This window comes from Perca fluviatilis, chromosome 13 (genome assembly GCF_010015445.1).
Source record: "Perca fluviatilis chromosome 13, GENO_Pfluv_1.0, whole genome shotgun sequence".
NCBI lineage: Eukaryota > Metazoa > Chordata > Actinopteri > Perciformes > Percidae > Perca > Perca fluviatilis.
The window spans coordinates 37,495,962-37,523,445 of record NC_053124.1 but is presented as its reverse complement, the minus strand read 5'-3'; the positions used below and the strand labels follow the sequence as shown (position 1 = coordinate 37,523,445).

Sequence of the window (27,484 nt, the reverse complement as noted above, 5' to 3'; positions counted from 1 at the left end):
AAACTTCCACTGTGTATAAAAGATTTATTACAGACTGAGCAGCTGAAAGGTTTCTCTCCTGTGTTAGTTCTCATGTGTCTCTTCAGGTTTGTCTTGCAGCCAAATCTTTGATCACAGACTGAGCAGCTGAACGATTTTTCTCCTGTATGAGTTCTCAAATGTCTCCTCAGACCTGAGTTGTGGTTAAATCTTTTTCCACACTCAGAGCAGCTAAAGGGCATCTCTCCTGTGTGGATTCTCATGTGTCTTTTTACACTTCCTCTCTCTGTAAAAGATTTATTACAGACCGAGCAGCTGAAAGGTTTTTCTCCTGTATGAGTTATCATGTGTCTCTTCAGATTTTCCTTGCGGCAAAATCTTCTCCCACACTCAGAGCAGCTAAATGTTTTCTTACATGTTGAATCATGTTTCAGAGAGTTTAAAGCTGACTGAGGTTCTCTGGTCTCCTTCCAATCAGCACTGTCATCAGTCTCAGGTTCAGAAGAGTCTCCAGTCTGGTCTCCAGTCTCTGGTTGTAAAAGTGGATGTGAGTTCCTGGCTGGTTCTGGTCCTCCACAGTCCTCTCCATCAGCTTCTGTTTCCATGTGTTGAGTTTGTCTCTGATGAAGCTGTGAGGACTGAGCTTCCTCTTCATCATCTTCACTCTTCACAGGGACAGGAGTGAATGGGAACTTGGTGATATCAGCCTCCTCCAGCCCTTGAAGCTGCTCTCCCTCCTGACTGCTCCACAGTTCCTCTTTAATGTGTGGGGGGGGGCTCTGGCTCCTGCTGGTCCACACTGGAGCTACACTCCTGCTGCTCAGGGGGAACCTCTTCTTTAACCACCGACAGCTGCTCAACATCTGCAGGAAACAGAATGAAACAGACACATTACTGACCACCACTCAAACTAAATTCAAACCAATAATAATAATGAGAGGTAGTTTGTATCATCATAGATATGAAAACTTACAAATTTAGTCTAACAAACTGATACAAATTAGCAGGGCTTGACATTAACTTTTTGAGGCACTTGTCCTTTGGACAAGTACATTTACATTTCACTTGTCCATGCACAAAAGTCACTTGTCCGGGTAAAGATTTATCATTTTATAAATTGTTTTGTTTTGCTAATGCAGAATTAAAACAAACCGTTGAAAGCATCCAAACTCTATCAACATTAATCAAATTCAGCTGAAACAGTAGAAACAAACGTGTCCCAACAATAGATTTCCCCTTCAACAAGAAAAAAGGATCTCCAGACTCATAATACAAAGTAATATGTTGCATGCCGGTGTGCAGAAGTTAATATATTGAGATTCTAAGTCAATATTTTAAAGTTTGTCATTACTTTCAGATTCCTAGTCAATATTCTAAGTTAATAAGTCAATATATTGAGATACTGAGATGAGTCAATATATTGAGACTGTAAGTCAATATTTTGAATGTTCTTATTGCTTTGAGATTCTTAGTCAATATTCTGAGTTACTAAGTCAATATATTCAGATACTAAGCCAATATAGAGATTCTAAGTCAATATTTTACATTTTCTCATTACTGAGTTACTAAGTCAATATATTGAGATACTAAGTCAATATATTGAGATTCTAAATCAATAATTTACATTTTCTCATTACTTTGAGATTCTTAGTTTATATTGAGTCCATTTTTAATACATTTTAATACAATTTCACTTTCTATTACCAAGGGATCCTTCAAAAGATGTAGCTACTTTACAGTTGATTATTGGCAGAGACTGTTAATATACAGTCTATGATTATTAGCTGACATTTAATCCGGCGAGTCGCGGAGCTGCGGATTTACAATAACTGACGGACAAACAAGCAGTGGAGTAGTAACGCTACGAGGCAGAGAGCCAGCCGCTAAATGAGTCAGATTAACCACAACGCACACAGCTATCGCCATGAGTGACATCTGTATTCGGCTCGTTTTCTGTGAACGATGTGGCGAGGGGGTAACGTTAAGGCGGAGTTAGCAAGCTAGCTAACATTAGCTAACATTAGCTAATTATTAGGGCTGCCACCTCTTAGTCGATTAGTCGACCAACTGGTCGTTTTGGTCTTAGTCGACTAAGATTTCTTTAGTTGATAAGTCATTTTTTATGCTTATTCGTGCTTAATTACTCATTTCCAAGAAACTTCTGAGCACATTTGTGGTAAACACAAGATTTAAAGTGGTGCTTTTGCAGCATTAATTGTGGAGAAACTCAGTTTTACAGATGGTTAATTAACTACATTTATATTGTGCTTTTCTAGTCTTAACCACCTCTCAAAGCGCACAGCTCTGTCAATTAAAATCAACTAATCGATTAGTCGACAAAATCGTATAAGGGTTAGTCGACTAAGAACTTCTTTAGTCGAGGACAGCCCTAATAACTAACATCGGCTGGCTCGCCGTGCTTTCATGCTGCATCGCTTACAGAGAACGAGCTGAACAGCGGGCTGGCTCTAACGTTAGCGGCCCGCTGACATGCTGCAGCTGGGTCCGCTGCCGCGGATTGTGGGGAAAAAATGTATTTGTTTCAAATCGGTAACAAAGAAGTAATGAGTGGCACATAACGTGAAGTAACATGGCATTTACGACAGCGGCGAAGGCCCTATTGAAACTGAAGGAATTATTGTTTCTTTCTTTCTATTCTTTCTTTTTCCCGTCAAATGAATTGGCTTTTTGAGGGGCTTAACATATTCAAAAACTTACCAAATTTGGCGGTCGCATCAAGTCTGGTGAAAATTTACGTATTTTAAGGGTTTCGGAAATAGACGCACAAAAATGGCTCGCTAGCGCCCCCTAGAAAGTTAAAAAAATTGAGCCCCTGCAGTGCGTTTAACGTAGACTCACGAAATTTGGTACACATATGTAACATGTCAATTGGAGCCATACCCTAAACCCAACAGGAAGTCCGCCATTTTGAACTGAAAGTTCAAAATTAGTGCGATTTTGGCCATTTCCACATGTTGTACTTTAACGAACTCCTCCTAGAGATTTCATCCGATCAACTTCAAACTCGGTCTGTGCCATCTTAAGATGTTAAAGTGATGGTTCGGAGTAATTTCACCCTAGGGTCCTTTGCACCATGACCTCGAGCCAAACGCCCCCCCAGAAGCTTTTTTCACCTGGGTCTAACACTGGGAGAGTTAGCGTAGAGTAGCGTTATCAGCTGAGTAGCTTAGCGCAGAGGCTAATGGACCCACGTTTGTATCTTGTAAGTTACCCCACTAATAATGCCCGAAATGATACCAAACGTCTACAAGTAGTACAAATAGGTTATGCTCTCATAAAACGATGGATTGGAAAGTTTGTAAGTACACCAGAAGTTTATGAACACTTGCCTGCTGGCTTCTGCTCTCTGCTGCTACCTGCAGTTAGACGAGTGCTTAGGGCCGTCTACAAATTACTACACCGAAAAGAGTTACAACAAAAATATTTATTAATTCAATCATTAAATAAGGTAATGTCTCCAAACTTACCTCAATTGTTATTCTCCTCCTAGTTATACTACAGCACTTACTTAAAAAAAAGGTTAAATTAATAAATATTTTTGTTGCATCTCTTTTCGTGTTGTAATTTGTAGATGTCCCTAAGCACTCGTCTCACAGCAGCAACAACAGCAGCAGAGAGCAGAAGCCAGCAGGCAAGTGTTATTTACATAACCTTCTGGTGTACTTACAAACTTTCCAATCCATCGTTTTATGAGAGCATAACCTATATATACTAGTGTAGACCTTTGGTATCATTTCGGGCATTATTAGTGGGTTCATTTAAGAGATACAAACGTGGATCCATTAGCCTCTGCGCTAATGTCAGCGCTAACGCCTTACTCTCTCTCAATGCTTCCCAAAAAATTTGGGGTGTTTTACCATGGTGAAAAAAAAAACTCAGGGTGAGAAATTACTCCGAACCATCACTTTAAGTAAGGGTGGACCTCCAGGTGTGTTGATCTTGTTTTCTCTTGTTTTCGTTAGTTAGGGAGTTAAGTCTTTTGTTTTGCCCTTTTGTTTGTTAGGTTAGTTTCTTATCTCCCACTTAGGATTGTTTTGTTTGTTATTTTGGTGGCTCACCCTGAGGTCTCATCATATTTATATTATGTGTAAATATCATTTCTCTTTGCAAAATAAATAAGTTTATTGTCATTTGAGCTAAGACTTGTCTGTGGCTACTTGGGAGACGGGGAAGATGGGGCCTTTCCATGTTGCGTCCAAGGCACCCCAAGCCTGGGGCGTAACAGCAAGAAATCAACTATGTAGAGGTCAAATATGGGCCGTTTTACGAAAATTGATGGCTGATTGCAAATTGTGTCCGACTGTGTGTCGCAGTTCAGCAGGAGCTCAGCAGGCTAACGTGAGAGCGGCCGATGCTGCCTCGCCGCCCGTAGTGTCCTCCTTCATAGACCCCGGCTCGCTGTGAGCTAGATGGATCTCCGTCACGACCGGAAGCCCGCGGCGCTCCACACCCGCGCAAAGTCTCCGTTTCTGGGTTACTGGTAGGGATGGGCGTGATTACTCGACGATCGATAATTGATTAAGAATTTCGTCGATCACGTTAATTTGTTATCGATTAAACTAATGCTGGTTGCGTTGTGTAGTGTGAGTCTTGAAGCAATTAAATGAATTTCACAGTGTGGCAGCAATTGAACATTTTACCACTCAGGGTAGGGCTGGGCAATATGGCCTAAAAATAAAATCTCAGATTTTATTTTTTTTATTTCCATTTCAGTAACAAGTAACAGTGTAGCCTATATAATCATTCTATCACCCCTTTAAATAAGAACCTTAGATTATCTAGAAAACAGCCCCGAAATCACCAAATCCACCAGACTCCATGTAAATAATCAGGACTTTTAGCGTGTATAGAGCCAGCATATCTCCACCAGACTCCATGTAAATAATCAGGACTTTTAGCGTGTATAGAGTCAGCATATCTCCACCAGACTCCATGTAAATAATCAGGACTTTTAGCGTGTATAGAGCCAGCATATCTCCACCAGACTCCATGTAAATAATCAGGACTTTTAGCGTGTATAGAGCCAGCATATTTCCACCAGACTCCATGTAAATAATCAGGACTTTTAGCGTGTATAAAGCCAGCATATCTCCACATGTAAATGAGTGACTAAGGATTAATTTCAACCAAACCAGAGTGGTGATTGTTGGAACAGTGGAAAGATGAACCAAGACCGCTTTCGATAGTTTTATTGTGTTTCTGACCACTTTGAATGCAGTGTGATTTACGATGATAAAAGTACTGATTATTTGTATGGAGTCTGGTGGGTTTGGCAAAGGCCTGTTAATGAGCAAAGATTACAATAGATCTTATGAACAGATGCTTATTTCCATACGTCCTATCGTCATATCGTTGCTGAGAGAAGAGATCCCAGGAAGGAGAGAAAGATCAACTGGAGGTTTAATGACCAAACCTGCTCTGTGTAGCCGAAGCTGAGGGTTGTAAACAGCGTCCAGTAGCTCCCGTTGTCGCTCGTTCTCCTCTTTTGAACGACAAAGTTCCTCCTCGTACTCTGCTATCGTTCTTTCAAACAGCCCAAATATCTCTTCAGCAGCCGCAGTTAGTCGCTGCTCCACCAACGCTCTCAGCATCTGGACTTTACACATTTTACCTCTTTCTCTACACAGCAAAGACACTCTGCTAACACTCCTTTCTGCTAGACGCCATCTTGTTCAAAGTGTGAAGTCAGCTGCAGTGAAGACTACAGCTTCCGGTGCAGATCAGTTGCTGAGCTTCAAAATAAAAGTCAAAAAGTTTCTCAGACTCTTTCAGGTCAATACACAAGATAAATGATTAAAATACACTTAAAAATTTTTTTTTTAAAATGACATCCGAAGAAATTTACAATTTCATCACTATTATCACTATGGGAAACACTTGCTACTTTTTACTTATTTAACCACCTTAGTTTGCAGAACGACAAATATTTTTAATACTTTTCAGGGCTCTGAGAAAAACAATGAACCAAATTCAGAAGATGATGGAAGTTTGTTTCCTGTTTCTTAAAGTTTTATAAGAAAAGCGCGGAAGCCGAGACTGCGTTTAGTTTCACCTGTTCCCTACCCAGGCCAGCGTTCCAAAAATGAAATATATTTTAAGAAAAAACAAAGCGTTTGAAGCTTTATTGAACTTTTGAAACAGCAAAAGAAAAATCACATGGACAGTTGTGCAAAGAGTCTGTGTGCCAAGTTGTAAGATATATTGTAACATCTCACCCTTTAAAAAAGGGGAATAATAATAATGTCAAGAGTCTTTTAGACTGAAACAAAAAAAAAAAAAAAAAAAAAAAAAAAAAAGGTTTTTTTGAAAAAAAAAAAGGAAAAAAATATATTTAAAAGAATATAAAAAAAAAAAAAGATATTTTTTAAATTCAAGTTATTTTGGTTTTAGGCATCAAATGGCCTTTTGAACGGTATTTAAGGTGTAGATCCCCTAGTGATACTTGGAGCTAAGTCTCATGCTGTGTCGAGCATTCTTAGTGTTTTAAAAATAACGATTTTGAGGCTAGCATAAAAGTGCCCTAGGACTCCCATTCAAAAGGCCATTTGACCGAAAAACGAGAATACGGTCAATCTTAAAAGTGGCGCTTCCATCCTAAATATGCTTTTAAACAAAAGTTTGACTCGGGTACATTCACAAAAAGACCCTAGGTTGTATTTTGGCGAGAGTTACGCTTTACGTAGAGATCAGCATCCACAGTTTACAGATTACAGCGTTCACAGCATAGATTAAAATGGTCATTTGATTGGTACACAACGAAATGGCCATTGTTGTAAGTTGCCATGGTGACAATACGCGTCAGTGAGGCCGTAAACTGTGTCGCAGCTCGCTGGGAGGAGAGCCGCCCAACGCAGCTCGGGAGATGTTCTCAGAGTTGCGGGGAGCGAGGGGGGGCAGTCAGACCCAGCGACAACGGGTCAGCGGTCACCCAGCCCGCTGTTCAGCTCATTCTCTGTAACCGATGCAGCATGACAGCACGGCAGAACCAGCCAGCCGGAGAACAACTTGTTATTTGGCTAACATTAGCTTGCTAACTCCGCCTTAACGTCACCAACTCGCCACATCGTTCACAGAAAACGAGCCGAATAAAGCGGTTAGTCGTGGCGATAGCAGTGTGCTTTGTGTGGATGAAGGATGAAGTTAATGTGACTCATTTAGCCTCACCTCCGCGACTTGCCAGAAGTCGGCTTATGTTGAAGTTTATACATTACCATGGCAATGGTACACATAAATATGGCTGCCACTCTGACCATTATGCTACATTTATTTGAATGGCCTTTCTATCCATTTCATTGGTTCAGAGAGTTCCGACCTGGCTGAGATTCTCTGGCTGCTCCTGGTCCACACTGGAGCTCCACTTCTGCTGCTCTCTGATGTCACTAACACAGGAAGTAGACGGTTCCTCTCCTGTGTGTTGTTTCATGTGATATTTTAAATGGCTACCACATCTAAAAGATTTCTTACAGACTGAGCAGCTGAAAGGTTTTTCTCCTGTATGAGTTCTCATGTGTATCCTTATATCTCCACTCTGTGTAAAAGATTTCTTACACACTGAGCAGCTGAATGGCCTTTCCCCTGTATGAGTTCTCATGTGTACCTTCAGATGTTCTCTGGTCATAAATCTTCTCCCACACTCAGAGCAGCTGAAAGGTTTCTCTCCTGTGTGAGTTCTCATGTGTCTCTTCAGGTGTGTCTTGCAGCCATACCTTTGATCACAAACTGAGCAGCTGAAAGGTTTTTCTCCTGTATGAGTTCTCAAATGTGTCTTCAGACTTGAGTTGTGGTTAAATCTTTTTCCACACTCAGAGCAGCTAAATGGCGTCTCTCCTGTGTGGATTCTCATGTGTGCCTTTACACTTCCTCTCTCTGTAAAAGATTTCTTACAGACCGAGCAGCTGAAAGGTTTTTCTCCTGTGTGGATTCTCATGTGTGTCTTTACACTTCCTCTCTCTTTAAAAGATTTCTTACAGACCGAGCAGCTGAAAGGTTTCTCTCCTGTATGAGTTCTCATGTGTGTCTGCAGATGCTGCTTGCGGGCAAATCTTTTCCCACACTCAGAGCAGCTGAATGGTTTCTTACGTCTTGAATCATGTTTCAGAGAGTTTAAAGCTGACTGAGGTTCTCTGGTCTCCTTCCAATAAGCATGGTCATCAGTCTCAGGTTCAGAAGAGTCTCCAGTCTGGTCTTCAGTCTCTGGTTGTAAAAGTGGATGTGAGTTCCTTGTTGGTTCTGGTCCTCCACAGTCCTCTCCATCAGCTTCTGTTTCCATGTGTTGAGTTTGTCTCTGATGAAGCTGTGAGGACTGAGCTTCCTCTTCATCATCATCACTCTTCACAGGGACAGGAGTGAATGGGAACTTGGTGATATCAGCCTCCTCCAGCCCTTGAAGCTGCTCTCCCTCCTGACTGCTCCACAGTTCCTCCTGTTCCTCTTTAATGTGTGGGGGGGGCTCTGGCTCCTGCTGGTCCACACTGGAGCTACACTCCTGCTGCTCCGGGGGAACCTCTCCTTTAACCACCGACAGCTCCTCAACATCTGCAGGAAACCAGAATGAAACAGACACATTACTGACAACCACTCAAACTAATAATAATAATAATAATAATGAGAGGTAGTTTGTATCATCATAGATATGAAAACTTACAAATTTAGTCTAACAAACTGATACAAATTAGCATAGCTTTTTAAGGTCAGCTTGCTGAAACCAACTACTGAATGGAACCATTTAGTGTTGTCCTATTAAAGGTATGGAGCAAAATGTGAGAGCTTGTAGAATATGATGTGAGAACTTGCAAAAAAAAAGTAAACTTGTAAGTTGAAATTTGCACACGTAGAAAATGTTCACACACCTGTATTCTGAATGTGAAGTTACAGAAAAAATATTCACAAATGTGTAGATTGATATTTGCATGAACACCACAACAGCTGCAAACTTGCAACATTCACTCGTGCACGTTTTTTTGATTCATTTTTTTTTTCCATCACAGCCACAACACTGTGATTACAACCTCTCCAACCTCTGTCACTGCAACTTCACAAATGTTCTCTCTTGCTTCACAAAGTGGTGAATCTGCGCGCCTCAAGTTTTGCGACACTTTTGGCGATACATTTGGTGCTAAACTAATCTGTACCTGTGGACTACGGCCGTGGAGCTCTGAGCCAACAGAACGGGGAAAGCAGGATTTCTATCACCAGATGAGGGACAACTCTGTCTGGCTTATTTATGTAGCATGGAAGCTTGGTGGAATAGCAGCCAGCTTCTAAATAAATACCTTTTCATTGTCTAAACATTTTTTAACAGTCAAACTGAAACACTGGCGGTGAGCTCCAGGTCTTGCAGCCGCAGACGGGCCGTCATCTCAATGATGATCAATTTATCAAACAACCAAAGCAGACCCAGGTAGTCGACCACAACCTGAAATTTAGAGGAAGCAACATGCATATCGGCACGACATCGGTATCGGCCAATAAAAGCTTAGTCTTCTGCTTAGTCTTCTGAATCTAGCTAGGTCACCTAGATCTCCAGAGGTCCGCTATTTAATTACTAAATTCACTTCGGAGACTTTTTTATGCCAGAAATCAACTATGTAGAGGTCAAATATGGGCCGTTTTACGAAAATTGATGGCTAATTGCAAATTTTGTCCGACTGTGTGTCGCAGTTCAGCAGGAGGTCAGCAGGCTAACGTGACAGCGGCCGGTGCTGCCAGACCCCGGCTCGCTGTGAGCTAGATGGATCTCCGTCACGACCGGAAGCCCGCGGCGCTCCATACCCGCGCAAAGTCTCCGTTTCTGGGTTACTGGACTACCAAATGCCGAGACCCTGACGGAGCTACAGGGCCTGCAGCTAGCCGCGATCGTTGCCCATAGGATTGAAGGGACACTAGCAGCTTATGAAACCCCTCCTATTCAGAAAAATGCATTAAATTGAAATCAGACACAAGTGTTAGCTTTGTTAAGACCTTAGGGTAGCTGTTATATAAGTGGCGTGATGAAATTCAAACTGTAAATATATTAGTTATGCCGGCAGCCAGGCAGCTCCGCGGAGCCCCGAGCCTCGGTTGTCCAGTAACCCAGAAACGGTGACTTTCTCCTGGGTATGGAGCGCAGCGGGGCTGCCGCTGTCTCGTCAGACTGTGTGGATCTCCTGAAATACGACACGTCTTACCAAATTTGCAATTAGCCATCAATTTTCGTAAAACGAAAGAAAAGCTCTTGTTACAAATAGGGCCATATTCACAGGGTAGTTATGGGCCCAGAAAATAGCATTCGGGCAATTTTCAGCCCAACCAATGTTACATACCCTATTAGGAGACCTTAAAGGAACACGCCGACTTATTGGGAATTTAGCTTATTCACTGTAACCCCCAGAGTTCCAGAGTTAGACGAGTCCATACATACCCTTCTCATCTCTGTGCGTGCTGTAACGCTGTCTGACGGCTCCAGCATTAGCTTAGCCCAGCACAGATCCTGCAGGTGACTGGTTCCAACGTACCTACTGCTCCCAATTGTGACAAAAGTGACAAAATAACGCCAACATGTTCCTATTTACATGTTGTGATTTGTAGAGTCACAGCGTGTACAACGAACAACGTAACATGAGACACAGCCATCTTCTAACCGTAAACAAACCGGGAACTATATTCTCAGGCGGAAGAATATAGTACTTGGGCGGAGTGATATGCTCGCAGCAAGCCTGTCTGAGAATATAGTTCCCGGTTTGTTTTACGGTTGAAAAATGGCTGTCTCGTTATTTAATGCACGCTGTGACTCTAAATCACAACATGTAATAAGGCACACTTATTGTTGTTTATTCACTGTCTCAATGAAGAGCAGTATGACTAGAACCAGTTACCTACAGGATCTGTGCTGAGCTGCTGGAGCAAGTCGACTGCTTTTGCGACATCAGAAAGAGGAAGTATGTATGAACTTTCTAACTCTGGGGTACGTGAATAAGCTAAATTCAAATAAGCGTCCTGAAATTTAGTCGAAATACCCTATATAATCATTCTATCACATTTAAATTAGAACCTTTGTTTTTGCTGTGATAGAATAATTACTTTTGAGCCAGCATATTTCCACATTTAAATTGGTGAATTAAGGGTTAATTTCAACCAAACCAGAGTGGTGATTGTTGGAACAGTGGAAAGACAAACCAAGACCGCTTTTGGTAGTTTTATTTAGTTTCTGTCCACTTTGAATGAAGTGTGTTTTACGATGATAAAAGTACTGATTATTTACATGGAGTCTGGTGGGTTTGGCGAAGGCCTGTTAAAGAGCGAAGATTACAATAGATCTTATGAACAAATGCTTATTTCCATACGTCCTATCGTCATATCGTTGCCGAGAGAAGAGATCACAGGAAGAAGAGAAAGATCAGCTGAAGGTTTAATGACCAAACCTGCTCTGTGTAGCCGAAGCTGAGGGTTGAAAACAGCGTCCAGTAGGTCCCGTCGGCGTTCCTTCTCTTTTGAACGACAAAGTTCCTCCTCGTACTCTGCTATCGTTCTTTCAAACAGCCCAAATATCTCTTCAGCAGCCGCAGTTAGTCGCTGCTCCACCAACGCTCTCAGCATCTGGACTTTACACATTTTACCTCTTTCTCTACACAGCAAAGACACTCTGTTAACACACCTTTCCGCTAGACGCCATCTTGTTCAAAGTGTGAAGTCAGCCGCAGTGAAGACTACAGCTTCCGGTGCAGATCAGTTGCTGAGCTTCAAAATAAAAGTCAAAAAGTGTCTCAGACTCTTTCAGGTCAAAACACATAAGATAAATGATTAAAATACACTTAAAAAGAAAAATAACACCTTAGTTTGCAGAACGACAAATATTTTTAATACATTTTCAAAAATAATGAACCAAATTCAGAAGATGATGGAAGTTTGTTTCCCGATTCTTAAAGTTTTTGTAAGAAAAGAGCGGAAGCCGAGACTGCGTTTAGTTTGACCTGTTCCCTACCCAGGCCAGCGATCCAAAAATGAAATATACTTTAAGAAAAAACAAAGGGTTTGATAGTACTTTATTGAACTTTTGAAACAGCAAAAGAAAAATCACATGGACAGTTGTGCAAAGAGTCCGTGTGCCAAGCTGTAAGATATATCATAACATCTCGCCCTTTAAAAAGGGGAACAATAATAATGTCAAGAGTCTTTTAGACTGAAAACTGTTCACCACAGGAAGTGGACCCAGACTGTCACTCCTGGTTTCTGACACTAGAGGGCAGAACAACAGAAAATTATGAACACATAAAAGTCTTAATATCAGAGTTTCTGCAGGTTTTCAACCAGTCAAAGTTTCTGACTTTGAAGACCTTTAGGTATTACATTTAAAGGACAATTCCAGCGCAAAACGAACCTAGGGGTTATTAATGAGAGCCGTGCAAATGAGTCTGAGATTCCCATACTGTCTATGGAGATTCCACGTTGCACTGTGTTCGACTAGTCATGACTGGTTTCCAAGATGGCTCCCATGAACATGAACGCGACTGTCTTTATAATCTTTTTTTAATAAACTATCTGTACACTTACAATGTTGTCAATGCTTCAGTTAACATTTAGGGACCCTAATTATGCTAACGTCAAGGTGTGGTGATATTTCGAGCCTTAAATAACGATTTAATTTGAGTGTCCCCATTCCCCAAATACTAGCATTGTAAGCTAACCAGCGGTCCGCGATAGCCTCGTCAAAGCTCCAAACGCATTCGATTAGCATGAAAACATGTCCCAGAGAGCGACAGAGTAGGTACACAGCAGTTAATAACCCCTAGGTTTGTTTTGCGCCGGAATTGTCCTTTAAGACCTTTATCAGGAAATGAAAGAAGTACAACAGAACGCAGTCTAAAAAGTACTTACAAATTTAAAAAAAATATATTCAAATTGAATAAAAGCAACACAGTCATATTGGTCTGTACATAAACTGTAAATTTTATTTGGTCGAGCGAAAGGAAGAACTACAAGAAAAAAACATTTCAATGCACATCACAGGCAGCGTAACATGAACGTAGGAAACTTTAAGACCTGTTTGAAGTTACTGAAGACCTAGAACTTTTTAAAGGCCTAAAATTTTGACTTTGACATTTTTAGACCCCACGGAAACCCGCCTTAATATCAGAGTTACAACAGGTAACACTTTCATCTTCACTTTATATTTCCACTGAACCAAAATATGAATTGATATTAATAATAAAATACAAACGGATGCTTTTCAATTCAGCCGCAGCAGCAGCACAGTCAGAAATAAGTACAGATTAGTGATCGACTGAAACTGGGTTTTCAAGGCCGATACCAATACCGATTATTACAAGTTAATAAAAACGATCACTGATATTTGGACCCAATATGCATGTCCATCATGAAATGAAAATCTTCAAATTAAAGATTGTGGAATATTACAAACTCCAACACAAAACTTTGTTTAAATGCTTTAAGCAATTATTTAATAAATGAGAAATGTTCAACATAACATGGGCATTAAGTCAGACTCAGTGGGGGGTGAAAACAAAGAGGGACAGACACAGAGCTGCAGCCGAGCCAGTACAGATACAGTACAGGCCAAAAGTTTGGACACACCTTCTCATTCAATGAGTTTCTTTATTTTCATGACTATTTACATCGTAGATTCTCACTGAAGGCATCAAAACTATGAATGAACACATATGGAATTATGTACTTAACAAAAAAGTGTGAAATAACTGAAAACATGTCTTATATTTTAGATTCCTCAAAGTAGCCACCCTTTGCTTTTTTTTGATAACTCTGCAAACCCTTGGTGTTCTCTCAATGAGCTTCATGAGGTAGTCACCTGAAATGGTTTTACCTTCACAGGTGTGCTTTGTCAGGGTTCATTAGTGAATTTTGTTCCCTTATTAATAAAAAAGCAAAGGGTGGCTACTTTGAAGAATCTAAAATATAAGACATGTTTTCAGTTATTTCACACTTTTATGTTAAGTACATAATTCCAAATGTGTTCATTCATAGTTTTGATGCCTTCAGTGAGAATCTACAATGTAAATAGTCGTGAAAATAAAAAGGAAACACATTGAATGTGAAGGTGTGTCCAAACTTTTGGCCCGTACTGTACATAAATAAGTAGTATACAGTGGTGTAGTCTAATGTATTGTAGTGGGTATACAGTACGGTTTATGTATGGGCATATATATATATATTTATTATGAGTCAAACAATAGAAAAAAAAGACAGTGATGTGTCTTTTGGTTTCTCTTATTTTAAAGTATACACATTTAGGTTGTTGAATTTAGTTTCCTTCATTATATGATGTATTATCTTCCTTGTTAAAGTTAAAGGCTGACTGAAATATTTTGAAATACTGTGGATGCTGATCTCTACATAAAGCGTAGCTCTCGCCAAAATGCAGCCTAGGGTCTTTTTGTGAATGTACCCGAGTCAAACTTTCGTTTAAAAGCATAATTAGGATGGAAAGGCCACTTTTAAGATTTACCGTATTCTGGTTTTTCGGTCAAATGGCCTTTTGAACGGTAGTTAAGGTGTAGATCCCCTAGTGATACTTGGAGCTAAGTCTTATGCTGTGTCGAGCATTCTTAGTGTTTCAAAAATAGTGATTTTGAGGCTAGCATAAAAGTGCCCTAGGACTCCCATTCAAAAGGCCATTTGACCGAAAAACGAGAATACGGTAAATTTTAAAAGTGGCGATTCCATCCTAAATATGCTTTTAAACAAAAGTTTGACTCGGGTACATTCACAAAAAGACCCTAGGTTGTATTTTGGCGAGAGTTACGCTTTACGTAGAGATCAGCATCCACAGTTTACAGATTACAGCGTTCAGAGCATAGATTAAAATGGATAGAAAGGCCAGTGAACTGTTTCCCTTGGTCATTTGATTGGTACACAACGAAATGGCCATTGTTGTAAGTTGCCATGGTGACAATACGCGTCAGTGAGGCCGTAAACGGTGTCGCAGCTCGCTGGGAGGAGAGCCGCCCAACGCAGCTCGGGAGATGTTCTCAGAGTTGCGGGGAGCGAGGGGGGGCAGTCAGACCCAGCGACAACGGGTCAGCGGTCACCCAGCCCGCTGTTCAGCTCATTCTCTGTAACCGATGCAGCATGACAGCACGGCAGAACCAGCCAGCCGGAGAACAACTTGTTATTTGGCTAACATTAGCTTGCTAACTCCGCTTTAATGTCACCAACTCGCCACATCGTTCACAGAAAACGAGCCCAATAAAGCGGTTAGTCGTGGTGATAGCAGTGTGCTTTGTGTGGATGAAGGATGAAGTTAATGTGACTCATTTAGCCTCAGCTCCGCGACTCGCCAGAAGTCGGCTTATACTGAAGTTCCAACCTGGCTGAGATTCTCTGGCTGCTCCTGGTCCCCACTGGAGCTCCACTTCTGCTGCTCTCTGATGTCACTAACACAGGAAGTAGACGGTTCCTCTCCTGTGTGTTGTTTCATGTGATATTTTAAATGGCTCCTCTGTCTAAAAGATTTCTTACAGACTGAGCAGCTGAAAGCTTTCTCTCCTGTGTGAGTTCTCATGTGAGTCTTCAGATTTGCGTTGAGGTTAAATCTTTGATCACAAACCGAGCAGCTGAAAGGTTTCTCTCCTGTGTGAGTTCTCATGTGTCTCTTCAGGTGTGTCTTGTAGCCAAATCTTCTCCCACACTCAGAGCAGCTGAACGTTTTCTCTCCTGTATGAGTTATCATGTGCATCTTTAAACTTCCACTGCGTGTAAATGATTTCTTACAGACCGAGCAGCTGAAAGGTTTTTCTCCTGTATGAGTCATCAAGTGTGTCTTCAGGTATTCCTTGGTCCCAAATCTGTTTCCACACTCAGAGCAGCTAAATGGTTCCTCCCCTGTGTGGATTCTCATGTGTGCCTTTACACTTCTCCTATCTGCCAAAGATTTCTTACAGACTGAGCAGCTGAAAGCTTTCTCTCCTGTGTGAGTTATCATGTGAGTCTTCAAATATGACTTGTAGCTAAATTGTTTCCCACACTCAGAACAAATAAAAGGTTTCTCTCCTGTGTGGATTCTCATGTGTGTCTTTACACTTCCTCTCTCTGTAAAAGATTTCTTGCAGACTGGGCAGCTGAAAGGTTTCTCTCCTGTGTGAGTTATCATGTGTCTCTTCAGGTGTCCCCTTTGGCCAAACCTTCTCCCACACTTAGAACAGCTGAATGTTTTCTCTCCTGTGTGAGTTATCATGTGTCTCTTCAGATGTTGCTTGTGGCCAAATCTTCTCCCACACTCAGAGCAGCTAAAAGTTTTCTCTCCTGTATGAGTTCTCATGTGTGTCTTCAGGTGTGCCTTGGTCCCAAATCTTTTCTCACACTCAGAGCAACTGAATGTTTTCTTACATGTTGAATCATGTTTCAGAGAGTTTAAAGCTGACTGAGGTTCTCTGGTCTCCTTCCAATCAGCACTGTCATCAGTCTCAGGTTCAGAAGAGTCTCCAGTCTGGTCTTCAGTCTCTGGTTGTAAAAGTGGATGTGAGTTCCTGGCTGGTTCTGGTCCTCCACAGTCCTCTCCATCAGCTTCGGTTTCCATGTGTTGAGTTTCTCTGCTGGCTGGAGGCTCTGTCTCTCTGTTCTCCTCCGTTTGACTCTGATGAAGCTGTGACGACTGAAGGTTGACGCATTTATGTCTTCTGACCTGTTGACGCCAGATAAATCTCTTGTTACAAACACTGCAGCTGTATTTTCTGTTTCTTGGGTGGATGGTCATGTGATCATACAGATGTCTCCTGGTGCCAAATCTTCTCCCACACTCAGAGCAGCTGAATGTTTTCTTACATCTTAAATCATGTTTCAGAGAGTTTGAAGTTGACTGAGGTTCTCTGGTCTCCTTCCAATCAGCACTGTCATCAGTCTCAGGATCAGAAGAGTCTCCAGTCTGGTCTTCAGTCTCTGGTTGTAAAAGTGGATGTGAGTTCCTGGCTGGTTCTGGTCCTCCACAGTCCTCTCCATCAGCTTCTGTTTCCATGTGTTGAGTTTGTCTTTGATGAAGCTGTGAGGACTGAGCTTCCTCTTCATCATCTTCACTCTTCACAGGGACAGGAGTGAATGGGAACTTGGTGATATCAGCCTCCTCCAGCCCTTGAAGCTGCTCTCCCTCCTGACTGCTCCACAGTTCCTCCTGTTCCTCTTTAATGTGTGGGGGGGGCTCTGGCTCCTGCTGGTCCACACTGGAGCTACACTCCTGCTGCTCAGGGGAAACCTCTTCTTTAACCACCGACAGCTGCTGAACATCTGCAGGAAAACAGAATGAAACCGACACATTACTGACCACCACTCAAACTAAACTCAAACCAATAATAATGACCGGTAGTTTGTATCATCATAGATATGAAAACTTTCAATTTAGCACTGTCCCTAATGATTATTTTTGTCATTGATTAATCTAGCAATTAATTTGCATATTATTCTAAAGATATTTTTAACTCAACTTTGGATAATCCGTATTTTTACCTAAATACTTGACATAAAACTTAAAATGACTATGAGATGGATTTATTTCATCACTGGAGTAATATGCAGTTAAGATAATCACTGGCAAATGTATTTTTGCATCAGTGTGGGGCAAGGAAAATAATTGAAACGCAGGGCTCCAGCCTACATAAATGGCCTGAAGTTTATACTTGTGCGTTGGTGTGTCCATCACACCTTCGATGTTCTGTGTGTGTGTGTGTCGCATTAGGTCACGGCAGTTTCCTGCAGCATCGCTATGATGACCAGCCACGGTCACCTCAGGCATGAGGCGGTACAAAAGTCGAGTAGAGCTGGTACTAGCAGTGGGTAAGCGCCAAAAGTGTCTCCCCTGTTCTTTCTGACCACGGTGGGAAATCTGGAGCAAGAAAAGTTAACCCTCTCCTTGATTTCATGTTGTTCATGGAGAAGAAGAGTTAACTTTTCCTGCTACAGATTTCCCACCGTGGTCAGAAAGCACAGGGGAGACACTTTGTTTCTCTCACTATGACTCGAGTCGTTACTCGCTCCGAAGGTAAACTGCTGATAATGTTTGGGAAATGGAAAATAGAAAGAGAACGAGTGCATGTCATGCTATGTAACAATGCCCGTAACATGGCTGAAGTTACGGTGGAGTTTGGTGTGGCAAGTCTATGCATGGCGCACACGCTGCAACTGGCGGTGCATGAAGGTGTCCTGTCTCAGCGCAGCGTGGCAGATGTTGCGGCCGTGGGAAGGAGAATAGTTGGACATTTCATGCACTCCCAGCATACAGTCGGCTGGAGGATGTACAGAAAGAGCTGGGAATGTCGGTAAAACGACTTCAACAAGACTCGCTACCAGATGGAATTCGACATTTTATATGATGCAAAGCTTGGTCGAGCAGAAGAGGGCACTAGGTGCTTATGCGGCTGATTTCGAGCTTCCTGCAACTTTGACGGCAAATCAGTGGGGAATTCTAGAAAATATGATCACACTTCTCGCCCCCTGTGAGCAGCTGACCAGGCCTCTGCTGCTGATGTGACCCCCACGGTTGCGGCATCGACAAGACTGCTTGACACGGACAGAGGCGTGCAGACCACCAAAACTACCCTGCTGGAAGCCGCCAATCATCGCTGCAGTGTGCAGTGTGAAGAACTTTATTCTGTTGAAACCGTGCTTGATGCCTGCTACAAAGAACGGTACTTCGACATGGAAAAAAGAGGAGTGCTCGCGACCTGTTGCTCAAAGTTTTGGATGACATGAGCGGCAGTGCAGATGCTAGGGATGGGCGATATGGCCTAAAATCCATATTGCGATATACATTGCAGCCTCTTGCGATAACGATATATATATCTCGATATATAAATTATGATAGAACCATTTCAGACCAGGTTACATAGACCCTAAGGAAAACCAAACTGCTAAATGTATTTTTCTTTTTAAAGAGAAAGAAACGTAGTATGTAGTTTAGAGAACATTTATTGTTCAAAACTGTAATTATACAACATAATGTTGCAGATGAATAAAATTCAAGTACACTAGTTGCAGAGACTTTGACAAAGAAAAAGCTTAAAGTATTGGGTGTCTTCTCTTTAGTGCATCCATTCTAAAAAGGCCACTACACTTAGTTTAAGTCCTTGGTTCTTAAATGCCACCCAAGATGCAGAGAACAGGAAAAAACTGGTGGCTGTTTAGTTAAGGACCAGACACGGTACTGGAAATACTTTCAGTATTAGGCCAAGATGCACAGATACTTTAAATAAAAACATATTTCAAACAAAGTTTCTTACCTGCAGCCTAATGTAACGCATTTGAGCGCACACACACACCCACACCCACACCCACACACACACCCACACACACACACACACACACACACACACACACACACACACACACACACACACACACACACACACACACACACACACACACAGAGAGTTGGGACTTTCTGCCGGTGGGCCGGTCTGATAAAAGTCATACATTGCAAGTTGTTAGCAACACCATCCGGCGGCCTGGCGCCGCTGCCTGCTGGTCAAACGGTGCAGCCTCTGCTCAACCCGTACGGCAGGGGCCGTAAACTTCCCGGTAAATTTTTTGGTCCCACTCCGCCGCCGCACACACACGGCCGTATGTTCAGCGGGGAAGTACGACGTCTGCAAACACCGGCTGCCAAGAGTCCAATCGTCCGTTATACAGTGAATGGTCAGGCTGGTGAAAGGCTCCAAGGTACGGCTCGACCACAGCTCCGTTGTAGTGGCTTAAAAGGTGCAGTAGGTAAGTCTTATAAAACTAACTTTCTGTCATATTTGCTGAAACTGACCCTATGTTCCAGTAGAACTACATGAATTATGTCAAATAAAAAAAAGAAGACAGCTCCTCTGGCACCGCCTACCGCCTGTAGTGCCATTGGCAAAATTCCACCGCTCCCGGTCGATTTTCTCCAATCAGGGCCACAGGGGGCGGGTCTATCTGCCTGTCAATCACTGCTCAGGCACACGCATATAATAGCGTTCTCCCCTCCCCCCTCCCCGCGCACGAGCTGCAGAAAGGTTTCCCCAAACTCTGTGAATAATGGAGAGGCTTTCCAGAGATGGCGTGGCTGCAGGATTTGAAAGATCTGAAGAACGATGCAGATGTAGCCACATTTCCTCTCAACAGGTAACATAATTACCACGAATGATTTATCTTTCACTTGGTTATTAGTAGTCAAAAGTCCACAAAGCTACGTTGGTGAGGATAATAGTAACGTTAGCACAGGGGTCGGTCTGATGTGATGCTGAAATGGCTAGCCTGCTAGTTAGCATCGTTTTACTGTTGGTGAGTAAAGTTAACGTTGTGTTAGTGTTTAGTTATTGAACATGTTGTCTGACATGCCGGCAGTTCTGTCAAACTCCCTTGTGTGGGAGGGGCTTAGGAGACGGTTTGGGCTGCAGCAGAAAGGGGGGGGGGACTGAGAAGTTGTCGATGTTCAAAATTGTTGGCAAAGTCCTGGATCTTCACAATCTTACCTACAGCAGCTTTAAATCCAAACCAAGTCCATATAATGGATGTTGCACCGGTCTTTTTCACCAGCTCCTTGTTTCATTTTCAGCCATGTTTACTCAAGATGACGAGGACGCGTTGCCGCCGGTTGCAGCTCCTGGCTCTAAATTTCGCGGGTAGATTGTGTCATTAACATGAATTATCGCGATAGTGCAATATAATTAAAATCTCTATCGTAGGCCAATTTTGTATCGTTTATATTGCATATCGTCTCTATCGCCCATCCCTAGCAGATGCCAGCACAGAGGACCCGAACAGGATCACTGCTGGATGTGTATGAAGAAATTCTGGAGGAGGATGTCATGTCTGAGGAGCAAGACAAGACCGAGGCATCAAACAGGTAAGCATCAAACACGCACATATGTAGGTTATTTTTTAGAATGTTTCACTTTAGGACCGAAAGCATCCTAATTAATAATGTGACTTTCAATTATTATTCTGCAATGTCATAACGTAGATAATAACCTATTTATCAAGTTCAAGTGAAGGATAAAATGTCCTTGTATTGTTTTGCAACACAGAGCACACTCTTTTGACATTCTGTTGAAAATATCACAGATTCATGCCCCCCAGGTATTGATCCTAATGGCACTTTACAACTGGATGGATCTGAAAATGTTTTCTACAGAGTAATGTATAGTACTAGTACTATTCCAGTTATAATCAACAACAGACCATACAAAGTGGTGCATCCCCTAAGTAATAGGAAGTTGACTGCAAACATTCAATTTAGCATCCATTCCCCATCAGCCACAGCCTGTCCCAAATTAGACAGTGTCTGTTCCTCGACTCAGATCAGTTAAATCAAAGGTAGCCAAAAGAGGAGCAATACTTAACAACCTAATTGGAATTAAAACTACCACTGCAATGATAGAAAAGGATAGGAAAATTAGATGTGGACTACTAAATATCAGATCTCTGTCTTCTAAAGCAGTACTAGTAAACAAACTGATATCCGATAATCAAATTGATCTATTCTGTCTTACTGAAACCTGGCTGGGCCATGAAGAATATGTTAGTCTAAATGAAGCCACTCCTCCCAGTCATATTAATACTCAAATTCCTAGAAGCTCAGGCCGAGGAGAGGGAGTTGCAGCCATATTTGATTCAAGCCTGTTAATTAATCCTAAACCTAAACTAAATTATAACTCGTTTGAAAGCCTTGTTCTTAATCTTCAACATCCAACATGGAAAACAGTACAGCCAATTATATTTGTTGTTGTCTACCGAGCACCAGGTCCATATTCTGATGTTTTTAATCGGAATTCTCTGAGTTTTTATCATATGTAGTCCTTAAATCAGACAAAGTACTTATTGTAGGTGATTTTAATATCCATATGGACATTGACAACGACAGCCTCAGTATTGCTTTCAACTCACTACTAGATTCAATTGGTTTCAGTCAGAGTGTGCATAAGGCCACCCACTGTTTTAACGACACCCTCGACCTTGTGCTGGCATATGGTATCGAAATTGAAGATGTAAAAGTATTCCTGCAGAATCCTTTATTATCAGACCACTTCTTAATTACTTTCGAATTCTTAATACCCGACTATACGAAATTAGATAAAAGCTTCTACGCTAGATGCCTATCTGACAGTGCTATAGCTAAATTTAAGGAAGATATTCCAACAGCACTAAACTCATTACCATGCTTTAATAAAACGGAGGACCTTTATGTAAACTTTAGTCCCTCCCAAATTGATAATTGTGTAGACGGTGCTACGGCCTGCCTACGGACGACTTTAGACTCTGTTGCTCCCCTCAAAAAGAAGACGATGAAGCAAAGGAAACTTGCACCTTGGTATAACTCCCTAACTCGTAAATTAAAGCAAATCTCGCGAAACCTTGAAAGTAAATGGCGTTCCACCAAACTGGAAGAATCTCGTTTAGATTGGCAAGACAGATTGGCCTCAGAAAGGCCAGATCAGACTATTATTCATCACTGACAGAAGAAAATAAGAACAACCCAAGGTTTCTTTTCAGCACTGTAGCCAGGCTGACAGATAGCCACAGCTCTACTGAGCCATCTATTCCTCTAGCTCTGAGTAGTGATGACTTCATGAGCTTCTTTAATGATAAAATTAAAACAATTAGAGATACTATTCATCACCTCTTGCCCTCAACCTCTAACGGTTCACCTTTAAATGACAGACTGCTAGAAAGAACGAGTAGTCTCGACATATACTTAAACAGCTTTTATCCTATAGACCTTCAACAATTAATGTTAAAGGTCTCTTCAGCTAAGCCATCTACCTGTCTCTTAGACCCCATCCCAACGAGGCTACTTAAAGAAGTGTTACCCATGGTTAACACCACAATACTAGATATCATCAATATTTCTTTATTAACAGGTTATGTACCGCAGTCATTTAAAGTAGCTGTGATAAAACCTCTTCTGAAAAAAATCCACCATAGATCCTGAGGTCTTAGCAAACTATAGACCTATATCTAACCTTCCCTTTCTCTCCAAGATCCTTGAGAAGGTAGTTGCTAATCAGTTATGTGATTTTCTACATAGCAATAGTTTATTTGATGACTTTCAATCAGGATTTAGAAAGCATCATAGCACAGAGATGGCACTGGTGAAAATTACTAACGACCTAACTGCTGCAGAAAAAGGACTTGTCTCCATTCTTGTTTTACTAGATCTTAGTGCTGAATTCGACACTATTGACCATACAATCCTGTTACAGAGATTAGAACACTTAGTTGGCATTAAAGGAATTGCACTAAGCTGGTTTAAGTCCTATTGCTCTAATCGATCTCAATTTGTTAATGTTAATGATAAATCCTCCAGGTACGCTAAAGTTAGCCATGGCGTTCCTCAAGGCTCAGTGCTTGGACCAATTCTATTCTCCTTATTTATGCTTCCTCTAAGCAATATCATTAGGAAACACTCAATTAACTTTCACTGTTATGCGGATGACACCCAATTATACTTGTCAATCAAGCCAGACGAAACCAGACAGTTAGCTAAACTTCAAGTTTTCATTAAATATATAAAATCATGGATGACCTACAATGTTCTGATGTTAAACTCAAACAAAACTGAAGTTATTGTGCTGAGCCCTAAACACCTCCAAACCTCATTATCCAAAGATATAGCTACTCTGGATGGTATTGCCCTGGCCTCCAGCACTACTGTCAGAAATCTAGGAGTTATTTTTGATCAGGATACATCCTTTAACACCCACTTAAAACAAACCTCTAGAACAGCCTTTTTTCACCTTCGTAACATTGCCAAAATTAGGAACATCCTGTCTCAAAATGACGCTGAAAATCTAGTCCATGCATTTGTTACTTCCAGGCTGGACTACTGTAATTCCCTATTATCAGGATGCTCAAATAAAACCCTTAAGACTCTCCAGCTGATCCAGAATGCTGCAGCGCGTGTTCTGACAAAAACTAAGAAAAGAGATCATATTTCTCCTGTATTAGCTTCTCTGCATTAGCTTCCTGTAAAATCCAGGATTGAATTTAAAATCCTTCTTCTGACCTACAAAGCTCTAAATGGTCAAGCACCATCATACCTAGAAGAGTTCTTAGTACCTTATTGTCTAATAACATTTGCATAGGCTACACCACTGACCTGAGGTCAGCTTAGTCTTCTGAATCTAGCTAGGTCACGCAAATCTCCAGAGGTCCACTATTTAATTATTAAATTCACTTCTGAGACTTTTTTATGTGAGAAATCAACTATGTAGAGGTCAAATATGGGCCATTTTATGAAAATTGATGGCTAATTGCAAATTTTGTCCGACTGTGTTTCGCAGTTCAGCAGGAGGTCAGCAGGCTAACGTGAGAGCGGCCGGTGCTGCCTCGCCGCCCGGCGTGTCCTCCTTCATAGACCCCGGCTCGCTGTGAGCTAGATGGATCTCCGTCACGACCGGAAGCCTGCGGCGCTCCATACCCGCGCAAAGTCACTGTTTCTGGGTTACTAGACTACCAAATGCCGAGGTCCTGATGGAGCTCCAGGGCCTGCAGCTAGCCGCGATCGTTACCCATAGGATTGAAGGAACTCTAGCAGCTAATGAAACCCCTCAAATTCACATAAATGCATTACACCAAATCAGACACAAGTGTTAGCTTTGTAAGACCTTAGGGTAGTTGTTATATAAGTGGCGTGACGAAATTAAAACTGTACATATATTATAGTTATGCCGGCAGCCAGGCAGCTCTGCGGAGCCCCGAGCCTCGGTTGTCCAGTAACCCAGAAACGGTGACTTTCTCCTGGGTATGGAGCGCAGCGGGGCTGCCGCTGTCTCGTCAGACTGTGTGGATCTCCTGAAATCTGACACGTCTTACCAAATTTGCAATTAGCCATCAATTTCTGTAAAACAGCCCATATTTGAGCTTTATATAGTTTATTTCTCGCATAAAAAAGTCTCAGAAGAGAATTTAGTAACGAAACATTGCAGTGTCTGAAATATGAGACCTGCTGTCTAGTCTCCAATGTGTTTGTATGTGGTTCGCTCAACGCAGCTCATCTAAATATTCATGAACATACCATATTTGGAAGAAAAGCTCTTGTTACAAATAGGGCCATATTCACAGGGTAGTTATGGGCCCAGAAAATAGCATTCGGGCAATTTTCAGCCCAACTAATGTTACATACCCTATTAGGAGACCTTAAGGAACAGTGTGAAATACCCTATATAATCATTATATCACCCCTTTAAATAAGAACCTTAGTTTAACTAGAAAACAGCCCCAAAATCACCAAACCCACCGGACTCCATGTAAATAATCAGGACTTTTAGCGTGTATAGAGCCAGCATATTTCCACATGTAAATGGGTGAATTAAGGGTTAAGTTCAACCAAACCAGAGTGGTGATTGTTGGAAGAGTGGAAAGATGAACCAAGACGGCTTTTGGTAGTTGTATTGCGTTTCTGTCCACTTTGAATGCAGTGTGTTTTACGATGATAAAAGTACTGATTATTTACATGGAGTTTGGTGGGTTTGGCGAAGGCCGGTTAAAGAGCGAAGATTACAATAGATCTTATTTCCATACGTCCTATCGTCGCTGAGAGAAGAGATCACAGGAAGGAGAGAAAGATCAACTGAAGGTTTAATGACCAAACCTGCTCTGTGTAGCCGAAGCTGAGGGTTGTAAACAGCGTCCAGTAGCTCCCGTTGTCGCTCGTTCTCCTCTTTTGAACGACAAAGTTCCTCCTCGTACTCTGCTATCGTTCTTTCAAACAGCCCAAATATCTCTTCAGCAGCCGCAGTTAGTCGCTGCTCCACCAACGCTCTCAGCATCTGGACTTTACACATTTTACCTCTTTCTCTACACAACAAACACACTCTGCTAACACTCCTTTCTGCTAGACGCCATCTTGTTCAAAGTGTGAAGTCAGCCACAGTGAAGACTACAGCTTCCGGTGCAGATCAGTTGCTGAGCTTCAAAATAAAAGTCAAAAAGTGTCTCAGACTCTTTCAGAGCAACACATAAGATAAATGATTAAAATACACTTAAAAAAAAAGACATCCGAAGAAATTTACAGTTTCATCACTATTATCACTATGGGAAACACTTGCTACTTTTTTTAATTATTTAACCAACTTAGTTTGCAGAACGACAAATATTTTTAAAACATTTTCAGGGCTCAAAATGAACCAAATTCAGAAGATGATGGAAGTTTGTTTTCCGTTTAGTAAAGTTTTATAAGAAAAGGGAGGAAGGGAAGCCAAGACTGCATTTAGTTTAACCTGTTCCCTAGACAGACCAGCGTCCAAAAATGAAATATACTTTAAAAAGAACAAAGGGTTTGATAGTGCTTTAATGAACTTTTGAAACACCAAAAGAAAAAGTCAGATAGACAGTTCTGCAAAGAGTCTGTGTGCCAAGCTGTAAGATATATCATAACATCTCACCCTTGAAAAAATTGAATAATAATAATATCAGTCAGTCTTTTAGACTGAAAACTGTTCCCCACAGGAAGTGGACCCAGACTCCTGGTTTCTGATACTAGAGGGCAGAACAACAACAGAAAATGTGAACACATAGAAGTCTTAATATCAGAGTTTCTGCAGGTTTCAACCAGTCAAATTTTCAGACCTTTAGGTATTAAATTTAAGGCCTTTATCAGGACATGAAAGTACAATGGAATGAAGAGTCTAAAAAGTACTTGCAAAGTAAAAAAAAATGATTCAAATTTAATAAAAGCGACACAGTCATATTGATCTGTTCATAAACCACAAATTATATATTTGGACAGCGAAAGGAATAACTACAAAACCATGGAATAAAAAACAAACATTTTAATGCGCATCACAGGCAGCGTTACATGAATGTAGAAAAATTTAAAAGCCTGTTAGAAATTATTGAAGACCTAGAACACAATACTTTTGCGAATTTAAGACTTTTAAAGGCCTAACATTTGGACTTTTTTAGACTTTCTTAGACCCCGCGAACATTCAAGGACAGAGAAGAAAATCAGATAATGAAGAGAGACTGGAGATGACGATTAAAATGTTTTTTTTTATATTCTATGTACTCCTGACAGTAGAATAAGCCATTATAAATCTATATAAAAGGCCCATTATTATTATTTATTTAAATTTATCTTAAGAAGTTTGATTACACTGTATTTTCGCAGCAGCAGCACAGACAGAAATAAGTACAGATTAGTGATCGACCGCTACCAAGAGAGATGGTCCGATACCATTTTTTGCTTCGCGATACCGATTCTGATACCTGAACTTGCGTATCGGCCGATACCGAGTACTGATCCGATACCAGCGTGTCGTATATTTTATTATGTTTTAACAGCTGTATACTACTATCCCTGTATGGATGTGATATCATTTTTATCTTTGTCGTCAGTCTGGCTCAGGTTAAACTCTTTGTGAAATATGAACAAACACAAACAACGAATGCCACAGAACTTTCTTTTATTATGAAGTTTGACAGTCAGTTATAACGGAAAAAGAACATAAATAAACTACTTTAACGTAGATTTTCTTCAGGGCTTTGTTACGTGGTATCGGATCGGTGCATAAACTCC

At 41.3% G+C, this 27,484-nt stretch overlaps 2 protein-coding genes across 2 annotated transcripts; both read right to left on the bottom strand.

The window, feature by feature from the left end:
• Nucleotides 1–768: 768 nt before the first annotated feature.
• On the bottom strand, nt 769–25,812 carry LOC120570989 (oocyte zinc finger protein XlCOF6.1-like; the record flags this gene model as incomplete). Its single annotated transcript, XM_039819671.1, has 4 exons — nt 25,791–25,812; nt 25,559–25,597; nt 7,313–8,535; nt 769–795 (listed from the first exon to the last, which is right to left on the bottom strand). Coding segments are annotated over exons 1-4 (1,311 nt in total), but the record flags the coding sequence as incomplete, so codon positions are not given.
• LOC120571065 (gastrula zinc finger protein XlCGF17.1-like) lies at nt 14,750–16,424 on the bottom strand. The gene has a single exon (XM_039819769.1). It carries the CDS (start codon nt 16,268–16,270, stop codon nt 15,302–15,304), a length of 969 nt encoding a protein of 322 aa, XP_039675703.1. The 5' UTR covers nt 16,271–16,424; the 3' UTR covers nt 14,750–15,301.
• Nucleotides 25,813–27,484: the final 1,672 nt, after the last annotated feature.